Source organism: Balaenoptera physalus (assembly GCF_965194825.1).
Source record: "Balaenoptera physalus genome assembly, chromosome: 2".
Lineage (NCBI taxonomy): Eukaryota > Metazoa > Chordata > Mammalia > Artiodactyla > Balaenopteridae > Balaenoptera > Balaenoptera physalus.
In genome coordinates this window covers 101,070,909-101,091,963 of record NC_138883.1, presented here as the reverse complement: position 1 = coordinate 101,091,963, position 21,055 = coordinate 101,070,909, and the positions used below count along the sequence as shown (strand labels likewise).

The 21,055-nt window shown below is 36.7% G+C and overlaps 1 protein-coding gene and 1 long non-coding RNA gene across 3 annotated transcripts in view; one reads left to right on the top strand and one right to left on the bottom strand.

Moving 5' to 3' along the window:
* PRTG (protogenin) overlaps positions 1 to 21,055 on the top strand; it is a 130,265-nt gene that overhangs the window by 61,515 nt on the left and 47,695 nt on the right. For both annotated transcript variants that reach the window (XM_082445088.1, XM_082445087.1), the window contains 6 exons: positions 176 to 334; positions 942 to 1,101; positions 1,914 to 2,161; positions 4,250 to 4,414; positions 8,006 to 8,311; positions 9,053 to 9,241. In XM_082445088.1, coding sequence (XP_082301214.1) covers positions 176 to 334; positions 942 to 1,101; positions 1,914 to 2,161; positions 4,250 to 4,414; positions 8,006 to 8,311; positions 9,053 to 9,241 — 1,227 coding nt within the window. The remainder of the gene's footprint in view (positions 1 to 175; positions 335 to 941; positions 1,102 to 1,913; positions 2,162 to 4,249; positions 4,415 to 8,005; positions 8,312 to 9,052; positions 9,242 to 21,055) is intronic.
* Positions 7,277 to 21,055, bottom strand: part of LOC309654371 — a 350,754-nt gene continuing 336,975 nt past the window's right edge. The window contains exon 2 of the long non-coding RNA XR_014260197.1: positions 7,277 to 7,406. This is a non-coding gene — a long non-coding RNA (uncharacterized lncRNA). The remainder of the gene's footprint in view (positions 7,407 to 21,055) is intronic.

Sequence of the window (21,055 nt, the reverse complement as noted above, 5' to 3'; positions counted from 1 at the left end):
ACACGTTTGGCAATTATGTGGCTTTTATCTTTCTGGTATTTCAGCGTGTAGAGGAAAAGTTTTAGCATAGAAAATTTTAGACTTTTTATGATAATGATTGTTTGGATAGTGATCTTTTGACAAATTTTAGATCACATGTTACATTGTTTTAACTGAAGTGTTCTCTTTGAAATAGATCACAAGTCCATTGATGTCTTCAATACTCGGGTACTTGGAAATGGTAATCTCATGATATCTGACATCAGGCTGCAACACGCTGGAGTATATGTTTGTCGGGCCACTACCCCGGGCACACGCAACTTTACAGTTGCCATGGCAACTTTAACTGTATTAGGTATGTTTTCTTTCCTTCTGCAATCAGGAGAATCTTACGTTTTAACATTTGCTGTTTTATCTCATAGCTTACTTGCACTTTTCTTGAATTTTGTAGCATTGATATGAAATTGTAAACCAGTGATGAATTTTAAGAGGAACTTAAAGCCCTATGTTAAAATATAACTAGAATCACTCTGAAGTTACCATCCTGTTTGCTTTTATAACATTATGGTCCTTCTTAGTTAATTTAAGCTTCCTTTTTATTTCCTTCTCACCCACCTACAAATTCATATACCCATTGACCAGTCTAAGATTTTAATCTGTTGTCTCCATGCATTCACAAGTAGCTGTATATTGGGCTTGGTTAAGTTAGGATTATGGCACACATATTTTTAGTGTGTTTATATAGATGGTGTCAATGGGGAAAGCCTGGGGAAAGTGGACATTAACTGAGCAATGCAGAGAAAAGGCATCTGGAGAGATAGATAGATGTAGAGTGTAGACAGGAAGCTCAGAATGTCAAATATTTTCAGGGATGGGACTTGCGTCACTTGCTGTACTCTTCCTTGACTCTATATCATTCCTGTTTGCACCACAAAAATATTTTCTTTTTTCTTTAAAAATAGCTCCTCCTTCATTTGTCGAATGGCCAGAAAGTTTAACGAGGCCTCGAGCTGGTACTGCTCGATTTGTATGTCAGGCAGAAGGAATCCCCTCACCCAAAATGTCATGGTTGAAAAACGGAAGGAAGATACATTCAAATGGTAGAATTAAAATGTACAACAGGTGGGCTAAGTCACTTTGCTACTATTTTAGATAAGATATAATGGCTTTAGTAATTCTTATGTGAAACGGTTATAGTTATAATATCAAATACCTAAATTATCCTGGTATCTTAAACTGAAGTAAAATCAATAAGAAATTAACTTAAGACTGTAATATCAGCATGTCAAAAATCCTTTTGTATTTTATATTGTGGATCACGGAAGTGGTAGATTATAATGAAATGAAGGTTGGAACAGTTCCCCAGACCTGGGTTCTGATCCTGGTAAGCCACCAGCTAAGTTATTAGCAAGCATGTTAACCCTTTGGAGTCTCAGTTCCTTGTTCCATAAAGTGAGGAATTTAGAAGGAAATAATTAAGTCTCTAAGAGTTCCTCCACAGTTCAAACTTAATGATTTTAAGAACTCATTTTTATTAGTATAAATATGAATCTTCTTGTATCACTCTTGTATGTTGAACAAAACTTTTGAACATTTTTGTTGACCTGAATTTTATGTAACATTGCAATGTTACAGAAATTAGATGCTACTAAAGATTAATATACTTTCTTAATAAAAGCCAAATTTTAAAAAAGAGATTAAGCTGTCACCTAAAGCAAACAGGATTTGGATATCACAAGTACTTATTTATATAGACTCAGAAAATAAGAGTAATTTTAAGCAATTCATATAGATTTTTTTAGTAGGGCTGGTCACACAGTCTTTTGTTCTTAATAACTTGTTTTTTAAAATTAAGAGTGCACTTAGTAATAGCTTAACTTTATTTTTATGTCATCCTTAGAATTTTCATTGAAATAATTGTTTTCTTTCCTCAGTAAATTGGTAATTAACCAGATTATTCCTGAAGATGATGCTATTTATCAGTGCATGGCTGAGAACAGCCAAGGATCTATTTTATCTAGAGCCAGACTGACTGTAGTAATGTCAGAAGACAGACCCAGTGCTCCGTATAACGTGCATGCTGAAACCATGTCAAGTTCAGCCATCCTTTTAGCTTGGGAGAGGCCACTTTATAATTCAGACAAAGTCATCGCTTATTCTGTGCACTATATGAAAGCAGAAGGTAAGCAATTTGAGGACTATTTATTTTTATGTGCTATTTACTGTCAGGGATTTGTTTTCAATATAAATGATGTCTCACATAATCCACAAAAGGTTTTTGAAGTTCTGTGGCATTTACCTCTTTTAATAAAGTAATTACTATATCACCTGTGTATAAATTTTTTTGTTAAATTTTGTATTGTTTTATACTTTATGTATATAAGTATAGTTTAAGATTTTCTGTTTAGAAAAAAGTACCATCTCTGCTTGCTATAAGTTACAGAGTGGTGTACTTATGAATTTCGTTTCAGCCGAGATGTAAATTCCTTACCTAGGACTTAAATATATCAATTTAAGTGTGCAGTTACATAGGAACAATGGTGTAACTGCTTAATAAAATAATAAGGTGAACTGTAGTCACTATAGCATGTTATTTTTAAAGGGGAAAGTAAACATTTTCAGATTCCCTGTAATATGATTTTATATATTTTGATTATTTTCTGAAATCTCATAGAACTCTCTAAAAATTGAGCAGGATACTCTTTATTGATATCTCATTTATTATATAAAAGTAGATATCAAATCTTTCTTAAAATTTTTATCCAGTTCCATTTCTGGAATCTTTTTTATCCTCATATTTTCTTTTGGCAAAAATTTAGAGGAAAAGGAAAAACTAGTTATAAATCCTAGAGATTTCACTATTGATTTCTCATGGAAACAATGGCAGAGGTTTACAGATTCTAGTTGTATACAAAACAGCCTACTTTTTATGTGATAGACATTCCAAACAAATTCAGATACCCAAAGAGTGGTGATATAATAAAATTGTCTGTAGAAACAGGTGGTTTGTTGTTGTTTGTTTTTTGTACTTTGAAGTAGTATTTTGAAAAGGAGTATTTTGAATTTAAATCAGGGGTCATGGTAGCAAGAAGAATGAAAGTCTGTTAACTGAGCATGTTGGAGTATGTTAATTCCCTTTTTAATGATTTAAGAAGGTAAAAGGAATGCTGGTTTTGGTGGAGGCCACTCTTGTTCGCTATTATGGTTGTTTCATTAGAGCCCTCCACATGCGGCTCAGTGGTCTATTCAAAGGCAGAACAAGGCTTTTTAATTCGAACTCAAGGACCTTGTTTGGTAGGTCAGAAATCGTACTATGCGGTTCCTAATTAACGAACCATTAGCTAGTCTGTTGTGAAATGCCTGTAATCTTGTCTAATTAAAATGCTATCAAGTTAATTCAGAAATGTGGGAAAACTTAATAGTGGAGTTTGCCTTCTGTTTTGTTTATAAATCCAGTGTGGAGAGAAGGGGCTCCATCCTTAGAGAGTTTTGATTAAGTTGACGTGCATTTGCTGTGAATTGTTCACAAAGCACAGTAGCTGCCAGTGCTCTTGTTCCACTTTACAAGTTTACTCTGTAGGAATTAAATCCCACAAAGACAAATCCTCTTCTATACCTTGCCATGCATATTTTATTAAGAATTGCTGAGAATTTTTTTCCTCTCTTGGGGGGGGAAAAAAAAACCTCATTGTGGAACAAAACATTTTGAAGCACATTCTGTGCCTCCCAGTTCTTTTGCTTTCAACGTAAGTAAAAGAACAACTTGTGTCAGTCAAATTTAATAGAATCTCTAGGGGCAGAATGAGATCTTTTGCAGGACAACTTTTGGTTTGGTTTGTTTTTATAAAGAGTAGAGCCATTACATTCCCTACTGTCTCTCCATTTCTGTTTAAAAGAAAAAGGAAACCATGAGTTTAAGCAAGTAAAATTTACACTGTTAATAAACTACAGTACTCTGTAGCGTTAAACTCTGTTGTGTTACTGCTGTACATTGTCTCTGCTGTGGGTTTTGACTAGATGTTAAATGATGTTTAGAGAAGATTAATTGTTTTCAGTTTGATTTATTCAGGAAAAATTCAAACTAGTAATTTGTAACAAGACATGGTTACTTTTAGAAAATAAAAACCTTCCTATTCACATTTTTTAAAGGGTCACAAAAGATAACAGAGAGATCCAAGGACCAGTGTTTCATAGTGGAAGAAAATGGTAATGGTCTTGTTAATTTTATTTTGAATATTCATGATTTTTAGACACTGATTCCTTAACCTAGGTTTAAACAATGAAGAGTATCAAGTAGTCATCGGAAATGACACAACTCATTATCTTATTGATGACTTGGAACCTGCCAGCAATTATAGTTTCTACATTGTGGCTTATATGCCAATGGGAGCCAGCCAGATGTCCGACCACGTGACACAGAACACTTTAGAGGATGGTAAGAAAACGTGACTCTACGTCATCTCAGCATGAACAGTAGTAATATGCTTTATCGCTTTCAATGAATACGTGTTCTAACTCAGAGAAAATATCCTGGTTTTGGTTTAAAAACAAAAACAAATGTGATAACCAGCAGGCTAATTTACCATTTCAAATCTTACTCTCAGTTTTTGGCAGTAACATGATGAAGAGCACTTTCATTTATAATTCGTAATACAAATTTTAATAACAAAATTGTCCTTGTATTTCTTCAAGTTCCTGGTTTAAATTGTAAATGAGTTGCAGGGTTTTTGGTTTGTTTTCTTTTCTTTACTGAGGAGAACAAAATGTGAGATTCTCTAGGCGGGAATAAATATAATGACAGTTACATATTGAGTGTATGTAATGACTGGAGGTTAGAGGCATTGGACTTCTGAAACTGGGAGTTCAAGAAGTTTAGTACTTGTCAGTTAAAAAAATTCTTATAGAATCAGATAGCAGTTAGTTTATTTTTAGATACATTGTACTTATTCTGCATAAGCAGGAAAGTATTGCCTGTTCAGTTTGTTACCTGGGGTTGGAAATTGAGCTGCTGTCCTTTTGAGGGCAGGCCTCCATATACTCTTATAACGGTGGGAAATTCTAGCCATTAAAATAGTCCTGGAGAACTGATTCTTCTCCTCTGACTCTTCATCTCTCTCTTCAGGGCCTCTCCATGGCCCATTTTTGTACTCTGCAGTGTGAAAGGGGGATTGTTTAACATATACTTAATTATACTGTTCTTCCTTTACAAATGTTTTTGCATCCTCAAGAAATGGTCCACCTTTAGTTTTCAAAACATTTTCATATAAATGATTCTCAAGTCTTTTTCTTTGTCCATTTGGTCCCAAATCTATTATATCTCTATACTACTACTTGTGTAAATGTTTATAAATTCAGACTTTTACTAAATGAAAAAATTGTCATTGATCTGGATGCTGAATTCCACATTTCAGTTTTCGTTTAAGAGTCTGTTCCATTTTAGAGTGAACCATGACCTCTCTGGTTACCTAATTACATTTAACAACCTCTGACATGCATATCTCAGGTGAAACACAGGCTGGTGTTTCTTGTAGTTGTTTTGGGTTTATTTGGTATATGAGATGTATTCCCCCATACCCTTCAAGAAAATGTGTCTTACCATAGCAAGCTACTGGTTAAAGCTTGCCAATTCCAGTTAAGTTGTGATCTCAAAGTTTTTCTCCTTTTAAACCTTTGCTTATTCTGCAACTTTTTTGTTTAATTAAGTTTCATTTTGTTTTCTGGATAACATAGAGACTTCTGACACTGCTTTTCAATTTTCTGCATCAGTATTCCCCCATTTCCTCAGCCTGTACTTCTCAGACTGAGATGTGTGGGTCTCCTAGTGTGCACATCAGATACAGCTAACACTTTTGGAGTGTTTACCACTGCCTGTTCTAAAAACGTTCCCTCCATTATCTCCTTTAATCCCTACATAACCCTATGATAGAAGAACCATTGTTATATAAGAGGTAGTAGGGTGTAGGGGGTAAGAAAATAGGCTCTAGATCTACTTCTTCACTTAACAAGCTGTGTGACCTTGGGTAAGTGATTTGACCTCTTTGTACCTCAGTTTCCTCAGCTATAAGGTAGAAATGATAATGGCACTTTCTTCACTGGGTTTTTGTGAGAATTCATGAGTTCATACACATAAAGGACTCAGAAATGCTTGATTGGTTTTCCCTTTCCTACCTATTATTTCATTCATTCAACAAATATTTATTGAGTACCTGCTATGTGTTATTCAGTATTTAGTAGTGAATGAAAGAGACAAAAAATTGTCCCATACCTTGTGGAGCTTACTTTCTATTGTGGGAGAAGGACAGAGGAACAATAAATAAGATAAACAGTCAATGATATGCTCTGTTAGATAGTAATAAGTGTTGAGGAGAAGCGGAAAAAAGCAGGGAAAGGGGTAAGGCTTTAGACGGAGATACCTCATGTAATAGGTGACATTTGAAGACCTGAAGGAAATGAAAATGAGGGAGCTGGCTAGGCAGATGGCTGGGGGACGTGAATTCTAGGAAAGGACATACATGGAAATTGCTAAGGGCCTGAAGCACAAGCATGGTTGGACTGGAGGGAAGAAGCAGAAAGCAGCAGGAGATGAGGCACAGAATGAATGAGGAGCCAACCATATAAGCAGGTAGGGCTTTGTATGAATCCATCATGAGGACTCTGGCTTTTACTGTGAGTGAAATGGGAGCTATTTTGAGCAGAAGAGTGACAAGATCCGACTTGCAATTTAACAGCAAATGTGTTAGAGACTAGATGGTGAAGAAGAGGGCAGAGGCAGGGAAATCTGTCAGGAGGCTATTGCAACAAAACAGGCTAAGGGAGACGGTGCAGGGACCAAGGAGGTGGCCGTGTGAGTAGTAGAGTCATAGAATTGAACGTGGAGAGTGTATGGGGGAGTCAGGGGTGACACCAAGGTGTTTGTCTTGAGCAGTTGGACAAATAATTGCCGTTACGTGAGGTAGGAAAGCCTGTAGAAGAAGCTGTTCTTTTCATCCCCATGTTGTATATGAAGAAACCTAGACACAGAGAAATTAATTTGGCCAAGATCACACACAGTAGTAATTGATATAACAGGGATTCAGTTACACAGAGACTAACTCCAGAACCCATCTTAGCTCTTAATACTAGACTGCCTTCCAGTATACTTGGCTCATTTTCCTGGACTGCCTGTTGTATTCGAATTATTTACAGGGAAAACATTGTTTTCATATTAAGCACCATATATTATAATTAGGAATACAAAATTCACACTAATTTTTTTTTTTAAATAATCTTTTTTTTTTTTTTTTTTTAGAAATTCACGTTCTTTTATTTATTTATTTATTTATTTATGACTGTGTTGGGTCTTCGTTTCTCTGCGAGGGCTTTCTCTAATTGTGGCAAGTGGGGACCACTCTTCATCGCAGTGCGCGGGCCTCTCACCATCGCGGCCTCTCTTGTTGCGGAGCACAGGCTCCAGACGCGCAGGCTCAGTAGTTGTGGCTCACGGGCCCAGTTGCTCCGTGGCATGTGGAATCTTCCCAGACCAGGGCTCGAACCCGTGTCCCCTGCATTGGCAGGCAGATTCTCAACCACTGAGCCACCAGGGAAGACCCCACACTAATTTTTAAGATACAACTCTTATTAAACACTTCAGATTATTTGTCAGGTTATAACCCTGGTGTCCTAAGCTTCTCCATTCTTGTGTAATTCTCTCTTCCTTGTTTTAAGGCATTTTGGTAGGGTTACTGAGAAGTATTCTCATATTAAGTAAGCTCATATTAATCCCAAACAACATCAGAACGGTCACAACAACAACAGTGAAAACCTTGCTTTCTTTGGTTCTCTGTATCGGATCCTCCCTCATTATTTTTTCCTTCCTTTTTCTGGTTTGTACTCTGCTTGACTGGAAACCTCAGCTAGGGCTGAAAGTATCTCTCTCTCCTTTATTATGTGATGTGTTGCTGTTAAGATACTTCAATAAAAACTGGTGTGCTAGTTGACAATTTTGATTCTAAATATTTATAAGCAACCTGTTTTCTTGTATGACTAGTTCCCCTGAGACCTCCTGAAATTAGTTTGACAAGTCGAAGTCCCACCGATATTCTCGTCTCCTGGCTACCAATCCCAGCCAAGTATCGGCGGGGCCAGGTGGTCCTCTACCGCCTGTCCTTCCGCCTGAGTACTGACAACTCCATCCAAGTTCTGGAGCTCCCGGGGACCACTCATGAGCACCTGTTAGAGGGCCTGAAACCTGATAGTGTCTACCTGGTGCGGATTACTGCTGCCACCAGAGTGGGGCTGGGAGAGTCTTCAGTATGGACCTCACACAGGACACCCAAAGCTACAAGTGTGAAAGGTAAATGTTGACTACTGAGGAAGAATAACACAGTATTTTTCTTTTTTTTTTTCTTATCTAACTTATGTTTATATTTTAAAATTTTGTCTTATGAATTAAAGTTATTCCATCGATCATGGGCTTAATTGAAAAAAATTTTAAACTTTTTATTGAGTAGTTGCTTTTTGCATGGAGCTCATTAGTGTGTAAAACTTTTGGTTACTCTTTGCTTACTTAGCAGATCCTTCAAAGACAGATGGGTCCAAATCAAATTGAATTACCAGAAGTTATATATTAATAGAGACCTAATTAATATCATTGCCATATTTTTTTTTTTAAATCATCAGTTTAATAGAAAAACTGTAATACTAGGAAGTTCCAGACCCGCCTCCTCTTTTACTAATGTGGAATGTAACATGACTGGGCTTTTTCTTGTTAATTGATTAATAATAATGCCTGTTCTATCACACGGGAATATTGGATAGTCAAAATTAGGAAACACATATTGCTTCTTTGAAAAAACTTAAAAAGCACATGTAATTTTGTTCTTATTTATATACCTTAGTTTTTTAGGTAGTATTTTATATTTTTAATTCTGTCTCAAGATTTGATATCATTGTGGAATTTTTAATATTAAGGTAAAGTAAAATTGTTGGAATTGAATTTTTATGCAACTGTTGGTTTAAAACAGAGAGAGCTATATACTATCCTGTGTTTTCATGTGCATTACGAGTTTCTTATACATCTGGTGAATTTTTCTAGCCCCTAAGTCTCCAGAGTTACATTTGGAGCCTCTGAATTGTACCACCATTTCTGTAAAGTGGCAGCAGGATGCTGAGGACACAGCAACCATTCAGGGCTACAAGCTGTACTACAAAGAAGAAGGGCAGCAGGAGAATGGACCCATTTTCTTAGCTACCAGTGACCTTCTCTATACTCTCAGTGGTTTAGGTGAGTGAACCTGTACTGTGTTTTTCCTTTTTTCCTTCCTCCCTGACCAACTGGGAAAAAAGTTATAGGATATAAGGCAGAAGTAATGACTTAATGGTAAAAAGAAAAGAATTGACCCTGCTACATCATTGTGCATATTCTACTGCTTAAGTCAGTGAATGGTCCTTGACTCACCATTGTGAGTGAATCGGTACAATGTCAGATAACCAGGTAATCTTTCTATCTTCTCCCCACCTTTGGGCATCGATTTTCTTTCTAAAGTTCACTTCTGGTGGAGTGAGAGCCTGATCAAGTCTTGTGACTGTGTGGTGGATGTAGAATAGAAATGTAAAATTAGGAATATCACACCAAATGATCAGATAATACACAATAATTTAAGTTTAACTTAGAAATTGCCTGAGAGTGCCAGGTAGGTGTATTATTTTGCATGTGTAAAAGGTATGTAAATTACGTACAAAATAATGCTCTTACATATGACCCATGTAACTGTAAATATTTACTTTATGTAGTTCTAACCCAGAAACACTAAAGAAAAAGCACTTAATTTTGTGTTTGGGTTCGTCAGAATTCTGAAAGACACGTTTATTCCCTATTCATCCTCTCTTTGCACAGTGAAAGGATTTCATGATGAAAACATGTTTAGTAGACAGTAAAGACACAACTACAGTAAATGCGTGAGTATAAACATACTCAAGGTGTAGAATGCACACTTAGCTATTTGTTGCTTGTGAGTAGATTTTTACCCTTAAGCACAAAGCAGCATCAACTAAATTCCTACTGGATTTTTATCACACCTTCTGCACATAATGGAAATTTACAGGCACTCTGGCTTTCCCTGTAACAGACTGCCCTTTGGAGTGCAGGAAGGGAAGAGGCACGGTGGTCCCACAGGGGACTGCTTCATTTTTTTTCCCTGGCCTCACGGCACAAGCTGTGAGAACAGCATTAGACCCAAATCCCTGTGCAGTAAGAAGCAGTGGTGGGAATCTGTTTTCAGACCCAGGGACGCAGAACCCCATCTTCCAGTTCTTTGCCGTAATTTTTCAGGTGCCGTTTTGCTTGTAATCTTGTTGTGTTGGATTTTAATTGAATCTGCATTAGGTTAAGTTTCACAGTTGATCCCTGTCACACAGCTTTATAAAGGACGAGGAGAAGTTACATATGTTCCAGGGTGACCTTCCTTAAGCCATTGATACTCAGATGACGTTAGCCCAACCTACTGTCAGCCATTCAGCAGCATTTATTTCTAGCCATGCCTTCTCAGGGTGCCCTCCCTTTCCACATGCATGTCATTTAATCAAGAAAATTTTAGTCAGTATCAAGTAAGAAACAGGATTTGAGACAATTTTTGATGAAAAATCATACATCAAACTCAGTACCTCCTATTTCTTCACTGATAAGGAAGTATACATACATTGAAGATAACAAAACAGTAGATTGTTAGACAAGTCTTATTGAACATATAGGTAGCTTATTCTAAACAGATGAATAACTTATTAGAAAAAAACAAAAGACTCCTGTGCTTGTGAAAAGTTTAGAGAAACATTTTATTGAAACTTAGCCAATTAAAAACAATTCCTTAAAATTTAAAATTTTTCTACAGATGGCATATATATATGAAGACGATCCATTGATTTTTGTTGAAATTTTTTGTAATTTCTGAATAATAGCTTTCCATCCTGTATACCTTTATTTCTTCCTGTGTTTTAAAAATAAGTCTCATATATTCACTGCCTGTGTTTTTATGTCACAAAATCCTTTGCATATGCCATTTGCAAAGGATTTAAAATCATTTCATAGTGCATAAAAGTAGGAAATGATTTTGTTATAGTCAGTATACCCCGTCTATTAAAATAGCCACGTGTCTCCTGACTGGAGTCAGACTGAGTGGCTGGAGTAATTGCAGTGCAGGGTTGCAGAGTACTCTCTCACAGCCGTAGGGCTTTCTTGTTAGAAGGCCCGTTCCATACCCCTGGAGTTGCCGTGTCCAGGGCTGGATAGGCTGACTGGCAGGGATGCAGTTGTGTGGATTCAAGCGCTGTGCAGCTGTTGACTAGATCACCTTCAAGATGCCTTCTAATCTTGAGAGCCCTAGGGTCTCATCTTCCTTTTCTAGAAAGTCACTCTTGGGGCCTAGCCAAGCTTACAGCAGGCGAATGGGTTTAACCCACTAAGCAGGCAAGTGTTAACAGCCCTCACTCCTCTCCGTCTTACTTTTGGCTGTTGGGAGAGCAGTATGTTCTATTAACTGGACAACTGACCATCTGTGACCATTTTTAGCGAGAGCATCTGGCGGTAGCTGCCTGTTTAACAGAGTGTGATGTGTCTAGAGGGCAGTAGGTTAAGGGAACCCTATCTGTGTCTTACATGGTGAATACTTGCTTTTACTGAGCTTTTGCACATTAAAGAGACTCTAACCAGAACTAGATTTACTAAGTGGGCTTGGAAATGAAATTTAAATGCTTTTGTTTGCTGATTCAGTGTCAATTTGAGTAGGAAGCTGATGTCTCAAAATTTCATTTTCATACTAATCCCCTTTCTGATGCCCTTTTCGTTTCCACTTTGGGTAATGAAGTTTTCAATAAAAAAGTATGTTATTGGGACACAGTCTCCTTAGTAATACCTACAGTTCTTTGTTTCTGAAAGAAAGAAATAGGTGAATGAGCTCATATATTTCATTTCATTTAACAAGCATTTTAAATTCTTTTTTAAGTAAGGCATTACAGCACTGGATTAAAAAAATGTAACAGATGTGACCACTGCTAAAAACAAGGATTAAACCAAAAGATTAAGTTGAATCACTTGTCCAGTTTTCTCCCAAATTTCTGATTAACTAAATTTAATTGTACTTAGTAATGAAAGTTATTTTAGAATATTTTACTGTAAACCCTCAAAGCTCTATTCCCTGAGATGTAGAATGTTTTGTTTTTTAAAGTGGCTAAAAAAGGTTCTTGTGTCTTTATTAGTATAATATAAATATTGGCAGAGCAGTGGAAGTATTTTTGATGTTGCTCGTTTGTTTTAGTTTAATGATTTTAATATATACAGTTTGATTTTATTGGAAGTGGTTTACTTTGGGGGAGTTGGATAAAAAGCACTAGGCTTGTGATTTAGTGTTTATGTGATTTGTTCTAAATTGTGGTTTGCGGTTTTCTTCAAGATTTTGCATCTTCGTAGTAATGATTTTCACTTAGTTTTTTTTCCTTGGCACTTTCAGTGTTTAGTTCAGTTTTAAATAGAATTTTTAAATGTTTGTTTCATTCATCACACAATAAACTGAAGCAAAATTAATAGCACACTTGTGTTCCCTGATAATAGACTGATTGAAATAATTTGTTCCTCCTTTTTCGGTCTGTTTATTTCAGAAGGCTTCAAATTCTGAAGTTAGAGTTTCTAATTGCAAGAGGACTGTTTTCATAAGCTGATTGTCAGAAACTGTTCTTAATTGTTTTGTCTGTAGAATAGAGTGAAAAGGGGGGGATTATTTAGATAGTGCTGTTGTTTAGCATTTAGGACACTGATGTTAGATAATCTTTAGCTTCTTTTTTGTCAATGAATTTGTGCTATTAAATTTCACAGCGAGCATGATTAATGAGCATTCTATTTAGCACCAATTGTGAAGATCCAAAATATTTAAAATCACACCTTCAAAACTCAGATCTTTTTTTGAGAAATCTAAAGTTATAACTCCCAGTTTCTGCTGGGAGTAGGAGTCTGAAGAAACAGTCCCTGGTTAATGATGTAATTTTTGAAGAAACAGTCCCTGGTTAATGATGTAATTTTAGAGTCCCTTAGCCAGTTTGTATAGAAGCATGGCAAAATTAAGTTAGATTTCTGGGTGTTATCTTTCACTGTAGTAGAATAGGATTTGGTTGTGTGGCTACATATCTCAAGAAAGAAAACAGAGAACTAGCACTGGTGAGACAAATTGATATAGCTGGAGGCAGTTGTAAGCTTTCCTTTAGTCGAGGCAGAACAAGATTTTGTGGCATAAAGGAGACCACTTCGAGACCACTTTGAGCAGAGAGGGATCATTGTGAACCTTACTATAATAGCGATTTTGTCTCGAAGAGAATTAGAATCACTCAGTTTACAAAATATGGAAGTCACGTTTTAAAGCAAGCCAAAGTCTTTTCAGAGACTGTCTTCCCTCACCCCTCTCACACAAGGAAGCCTTAGATAACACTCAGAAAATCTTTGGAAACATGCTACAGGTGAAAATCCTTATTATGTGGTTGGTCTGCAAATTTCACATAAGATGGAGTAAAAAATACACTATATTTTATAACAAAATCTTCCTAATTGTGAATAATTTCAAGTGTATAGTTCCATGCTGACTTAGCCTATAAATTCATTTCGGATAATCTGGTGCTTTGATACTGACTACCAGCTTAAATGTCATTGTAGATGCCAGGAGTCTTCCATGCTGAAGTAATGTATAGTCGACAACATAAATGTCATTAAGCATTCTGTCCAGATTAGCTTTGACTTCATAAAGCAGCACTGGTTTCTGTGAGATCACTTTGCATTTATTTAGCAGACCTTTTTTAGGCTTGGTGTAAAAATGCCATTAACATTATTGCTGTCATTTACCACAGGAAAGATCTTTGGGGACATAACGTCACATTTTTTGCCTCTCTTCAGTTCTTCCTGTGCTTTACCACAGGTAATTTTTACTTTTAGTAGAAAAAGTTGCTCTGAGCAGTATCTGATTGCATTCTTTCATTCTTTTCAAATAATTACAAAATAAGTTCATTTAACTGAAGTCAGCAGACTTCTTAAAGAAATGATTTTGGAAACCACCTACTATGTAGGCCATAAAATCGACTGTGAGTACAAATTATAACATAACAAAGGGAACATTTGAAAAGTACTGTATTTCACTTCCTTCACTGTTAAATATCTTTTAGGTTATTATGTTGTGTTTAATCTTTTATCAAGACAAAACATGCTGAAACTTAAACACAGACTTTAGGGAATACTGAACTATTTATTCCTAATTTATCAAGAGAGTAAAAATTTTTGAAAATTCCCTTCTCTGCAGTATCCAACAATGCCAAATATGATTGATATTCAAATCACATTTTAGAACCTTAATACTTAAAATTAAAAAAAAATACTTAAAAAACCAATACCTCAAAAGAAATGGAGCATCCACTTCTAAAAAATCCCATTACTAAAAACGTACTGCTACATTAAGACAATAAAAAAGATTTTCATTTGCCAATTTGCAACTACCTCTAGTTAAAGACAGAATGTTTGCAGGTTGATGAAACTGTAAGAACTATACAAAAGTTACAGTTAATCATCTGTTTATCTTTCCTTAAATTCTTTTTCTAGGATGAAAGGTAATCCTCCATTTTAAAATATTTTTGATGCTCTCTGGACAAAATTAGAGACCTATCTCTTCTCTCTGGAAAAAATCTTGCTCAGCTTTTAAGTCTTAACTCTTGTGGGAATCCTCTTGTGACCCCAAATTGTGTCAGTCATTCCCATGGTGCGTCATCTACAATGCTTTATTATGGGAGGCACGTGGCACTGACAGTTAAAAGAAAAACATCAGTTGACTAAGCTTCATGTCTGCTGCCTAGGTTTAACTTACAAGCTCCACAGCTTATTAACAAATTAAATCCTCGTTGTTTGCCTAATCTTTTAAATAAGGATAATAATAATAATAGCTATTTTAGAATGTTAGGAAGATTTAATGACATACACATAAGGGTTAACATTGCATTGTAAATTGCATTGTAAGTCCTCAACAAATGTTAGTTAGCTGTTGTAGTTGTTTTTACAATAACATAGTTCTCTTCCGAGTGTAGAGTCTGAAAATCTGTATTTAAAAAAAATTTTTTCCCATATAACTTATCATGATCATTAGATATGGAAACCACTACTTCTTGAGCTTTAATATGTGTTTGAATTTACCCAGGGACCTTGTTAAAATTTAGTAGGTCTGGGTGAAGCCTGAGATTTTTGCATTTCTGCTCACTTTGAGAAACAAGGGTCTAGACCAGGGCCAGGCAAATTTTTTCTGTAATGAGCCAGAGAGTAAATATTTTAGGCTTTGTGGGCTTTATGAACTGAATGTTTATGTTCCCACTAAATTCATATGGTGAAGTCCTAACCCCTAATGTGACTGTATTTGAAGATAGAGCCTTTGAGAGAGTGACAAATGTTAAATGAGGTCATAAGGGTGGGACCCTAATCCAATAGGGCTGGTGCCCTTAGAAGAAGAGGAAGAAATACCAGAGCTCTCTCTCCACCATATGAGGCAAGGAGAAGGTGACTGTCTACAAGCCAGGAAGAGAGCTCTTACCAGAAACGGACTCCTGCCAGACCTTGATCTTGGACTTCCCAGTCTCCAGAACTGTGAGAAGTTAATTTCTGTTGTTTAAGCCATCCAGTCTATGGTGTTTTGTCATGGCAGCCTAAGCAGACTAATACAGTGGGCCATATGGTCTCTTCCACTGCCACTGTAGCACAGAGCAGCATAGAAAATTCATAAATGCATGGGTGTTGGTTATGTGCCAGTAAAAAGCCTTACTGTATTTATGGAGACTAAAATTTGAGTTTCATATAATTTGGACGTGTCACAAAATATTGCTTAAAATTTTTTCTGACCACTCAAAAATATAAAAAACCATTTTTAGTTGGCAGGTAACCCAAAGACAGTAGACCATATTACCATGGTTTGCCAATTCCAGATGTAGACTTTATAGTCCTTGCTCTTTAAAGTGTGGTCCCAGGCTCAGCAGCATAATCTAGAATTTTACTTAAATGCTGAATTTCAGGCTCCCCCTGTCCCTTCCCCAGACCTACTGAATCAGAGTCTCCATTTTAATATAATTACTAGGTGACTAGTATGCACATAAAAGTGGAAACACTGGTCTAGATGACCTAGTAATATTCTTCCTAAATAGCCAATGTTAATTCTTTATAACTTAATAACTCTTAGCTCTAGTTTGTTATTCTTGTTGGAAATCTTTCAGAAATTTGTTATTGTGCCTTCTAGGTTCCCATATTTCTGACTCTCTTAATTGTCAGGCCAATTATAATTTTTAATTATTGTTACTACTAAACCTTTCTTTAGTCCATGTTTACTGCACTTCTTACTGCTTATCTTGTTTCTAGTCACACTTCCCCATACTTCTCAGCTTACACATGGAGAAAAACATGGCCTTTCATGAGTATCATCATTCAGTCAGTACATTTCTTCCCAAACATCCAAGGAGTGGATGAATCACAGGCTTTCAGGTATAATCTTCTCGTTTGGGCCCTTTGTTTCTATATTCTGTTTGCCACTGATACTCATTTACCAAACTCACTATGTGGTAGTCCCTACATTAGAACACAGCCATATTTAATGTAAGCATGATCATAGCATTTGGGGAACTTAGGAGGAAGAATGATAATTAAATAAGCAATTAAAATAAGGTGTGATGAACTCCTTGATAGTAGATGTCAGATTGCTGTTACGACACTTGGCAGGAGTCTCTGACCTATTTTAGGGCTAAAATGGGGATGGCTTTCAAGAAGAAATAACATTTATGTTGAGATCTAAAGGAAGATTAGCATTAGCCAGGCAAAGGGGCAGGGGCAGGGGCAGATACAGGTTATGTGGAGCCTGATAAAATAAAATAATATATAATAAAATAAGTTGAAATAATATAAAAATACACTGTAGTACAGTGTCTTTAATAGACCCCATGCAGGTCAAGGGCTCTGAAAGTTAAGCTTCATAGCTTCAGGGTAAATCTGCCTCTACAAAGAGGGAATGGCAGAACCCAGGAAATACTCAGGGAATGCTGAAATTTATGTGGGATGGCCAGGCGGTGAGGGAGACCATGTTCTGGAGGAACTAAGTGTTACTATGACCAGAGTGAAATTGGAGAGGCCTGCAAGAGGCCAGCACCTGGTAAGGCACGTGAGGGAATTTGGGCTTTGTCCTAAGGGCAGTGTGAAGCCATTAAATGATTTTAAGCAAGCAAGTGGCCTGATTAGATTTATGTTTAGAAATATCTTTCTGTTGCAGTGTGTAGAACATAATATAGAGAAATGAGACACAAAAGCAGCTCAGAACTGCTTCCTCCCTGAAAGAGGTTTTGTGAACTTTCTTTTTACTTTCTGGTTCAGACATGTTATAAAAGTCTATACTCCAAGTTTGCTGTAGTCCCTACTGTACATGGCAGTTTCCATCTACACAAATGGTAAATTAAAATTCCTTTAGAAAACAGCTTATTCTGTTGTTTTAAATCGCTATATACTCAACTTTTGGGGATTATAATCATTGTATAATATAATATCCACCAGGTCAGCAAATTTGGAAATTTCACTGTGCAGACCCTCTTCAAAAATCATTTACAGAGTGTTAGGTAATATTGATCCCATATCTGGAAAAAAAAACCCCTACCATTTTAACATATAAGGGAAAGGTATTTGGTCCTTTGGCTTATGCCTCCCTTTAAGCCAGTTCTATAACTGTTAGTTAAAGTGTTTTAATTTATCCTTCATTTTGGTTGAGTAAACTCTCAGGAGGCATCCAGTCATATATCTAATAACATATTCTATCCCCTGAGAAAACCTAATTACTCTTAATTTGGTCATCTCATTTTAGGTAACTGTGATAGTGCCAAATTAATTAAATTTTATGTTTTTAAATGATCAAAGAAATAAACATAGCCATGGATTCCATAAACCCATAACACAAACTGTTCTTTGAATCGACAGCATGAAGCCAGGAGCGTTTAGTAGTCACTCGAAAGGAGAATATTTTTCAACCCACTCAGCTGCTATCATTGCGCTTCACGATGGGCTCTGAGAGCTACAGCACTGTTTGTAAAGCCCTCATTAGCACTGTGTGAGTACAGTGAGTACAGTGTTTTATGGAACTCAGTAGGCCTCAGATAAAGAGACTCCTATGCTTTCCTGGGGCTGGTCTCTTGGGCCCTACTAGAAAGCTTATAACACAGAAGCTCTTTGGCCTTGCAGATCAGTTGCGCTCCATTTAGAAATTACTGATAATGGGCTGCAGTTACCGTTAAATTAGTGTAAATTAATTACCAGCAAATTAATTGCAAAATTGAAACCATCCCCACAACATGCAGTTTTGACTTCTGTGATTTCTTCTCCTAACTCCTCATGAAGACATTGCCTAGAAGATAGTGCCAATTAGAAATGCAAAATTTCTAATTTTAGGGTTGATACAATACACATTTTTCTCAGAAGTTCCTATGTATGTGTTCGCCATTATTTTTAAAATTTAAAAATTAGCGTATATTGATTGAATGCACATACTCACCAGGCCCTGGATTGGGCACAAGGAACCTGAATGTAAAATGGCATGCTTACCTCCAAAGTGTTTAAGTTCAGCCTGGAGGACCTATCAGTGTTCATAGGAAAATGTGCTGATAGACAAAATTGAGGTGTAGTCAGACTACTCTGAAAGCACAGAGGATAAATGACTAATTTTACTGTATGCTAAACAATTGCCAAGTAGAGAAATGGAGGAAAATCATTCCCATCATAGGAGCTTAAAATGTACAGAAACAAAAAGATTAAAAGAGGTAACCTCATTGGTTTGCTATGGCTAAAACATGGGTTGCTATGGGTAGGAGTTACGGAAGCTAAAACCATAGAGTTAACTAGGTCCCATGTTTTAAGGACCCTGTGTACCTTGATAAATCAGTTAGTCTTTGTCTTATCTTGTTAGTAGTGCAGAGCCATCAAGTTTTTAAGTGAGAAAATGACATGGCTTGTTCAGACAGATAACTGGTAACCATATTGTAGAGGATAGGTTTAGAGAATGCAGTGAGCGTGAGCCAGGGAGGGAGGGGGCTACTGAAGACAGGAAATCAATAAAATGGTTGTTGAAATAATCTAAAATAATAAGTATAAGCTAAGACAGTAGTTCATTGGAGAGAAGGCAGGTGTGAAGTTTTTCACTCTTAGAACTTGACTGATTACATGTGGGCCTAATGGGAGACCTTCATATATAGGGATTACACCTAAGGGGTCTATGAAAAGATGCTCAACATCATTAGCCATTACCAAAATGCAAAATAAAAATTTTTAACTACAATAAGATACCACTACATACGTATTGGAATGACTAAAATTTTTTTAAATGTCAAAACTGCCAATAACAAGTGCTGACATGGATACAGAACACCTGGAACTCTTATGCATTATTGTAGGAGTGCAAAATGGTACAGCCACTCTAGAAGACCGTTCAGTGCTGTCTTATGAAGTTAAACATGCCTGTGCCATGTGACCCAGCAATCTCATCCTACGTGTTTACTGTAGAAAAATGAGAACTGATGTTCACACAAAAACCTATACATAAAATGTATAGCTCAATTCACAGTCCCCCAGACAGGAAACCACAGTTGTCCTTCAGTGGGTGAGTGGATAAACAAACTGTGATATACCCATACCATTGAATTACTCCTCAGCAATAAAAAGCAATGAACTATATGGCTACTTGCGATAGTTTGTTGATGAATATTGGCATTATGCTGAGTGAAAGAGGCTGGTCTCAATTTTTTTTAAATATTTATTTATTTGGCTGCGCCAGGTCTTAGTTACTGCATGTGAGATCTTCGATCTTCATGGTGGTATGTGGGATCTTTAGTTGAGACGTGTGGGATCTTTTAGTTGTGTCATTTGAACTCTTAGTTGAGGCATGTGGGACCTAGTTCCCTGACCAGGGATCAAACCCAGGTCCCCTGCATTGGGAGCGTGGAGTCTTACCCACTGGACCACCAGGGAAGTCCCCATTTATGTGACATTCTTGAGAAGTCAAAACTATAGGGATGGAGAACAGATGAGTGATTGCCATGGATTGGGGTGGGAGTAGGATTTAACTACAGAGGGGCAGCACCAGCAGTTTCTTGATATGATGGAATTGTTCTGTTTCCTGATTGTGGTGGTGGTTACACAAATCTGTGCATGTGTTAAATAGAACCATACACCCCCAAAATGTCAGTTTTAAAATTTAAAATAGAAGACTGAGGGTTTTGAGATAAGATGGCCAGGCTTTGAATTCTAGCTCTCCACACACTTGATCTTGGTCAAGTTACTGCACCTCCAGGAACCTCAATTTGCACAATGTCCAGGATGTTGAGGATTAAGTGTGCTAGTACATGTAGAACCCTCAACAAGGTGCACTGGTACATAGTAAGTGCTCAGTAACTATTAGCTGTTTGTAAATATGATTAGGTGAGGAAGAAGTTGGACCAGTTCTCGAGAGCTCTGGGTGGACAATACTTTAATTGGAGTAGAGCGTTAGGAGTTAAGACCAGGTTTGGAAAAGTGGGAGATATTAAGTTCAGTTTTGACCATGTTGAGTTGGAAAGGTTGGTGTTCTGGTGGAGATGTCTCTAGCAGCTTAGTATATGGTTTCAATTTCAGAAGATCTGAAATGGTGAATCATTGGTGTGCAGTTTGGAGTTAAGCCTACACACTGATGCTGTCCTGCTGCAAGGGACCCAGCATCTTTCTGTCTTAGCTGCAAAGATTTGAGCAGAAGAAACCATTGTCAGCATAATTGTAAAATGAAAGACATTAGGTCATTTTCAGGAAAGTGGGGCACATCCAACAAATCTCATTGAAATTTCTCTTACTATGTGAAATTTTGAACATTCTCATTTTCTGAGTTGTCACTTTCAGTGCTATCTTTTTTTGTTTAATCATCTTCATAGACCTTAGGAAACTGAAATTCTTTCCATATAGATGAGGTCATATTTATATTCTTAATTTGGTGCAATTCTAAACATTTATCAGTTTCTTTTACTTGCCGCAAAAGATAGAGGAATT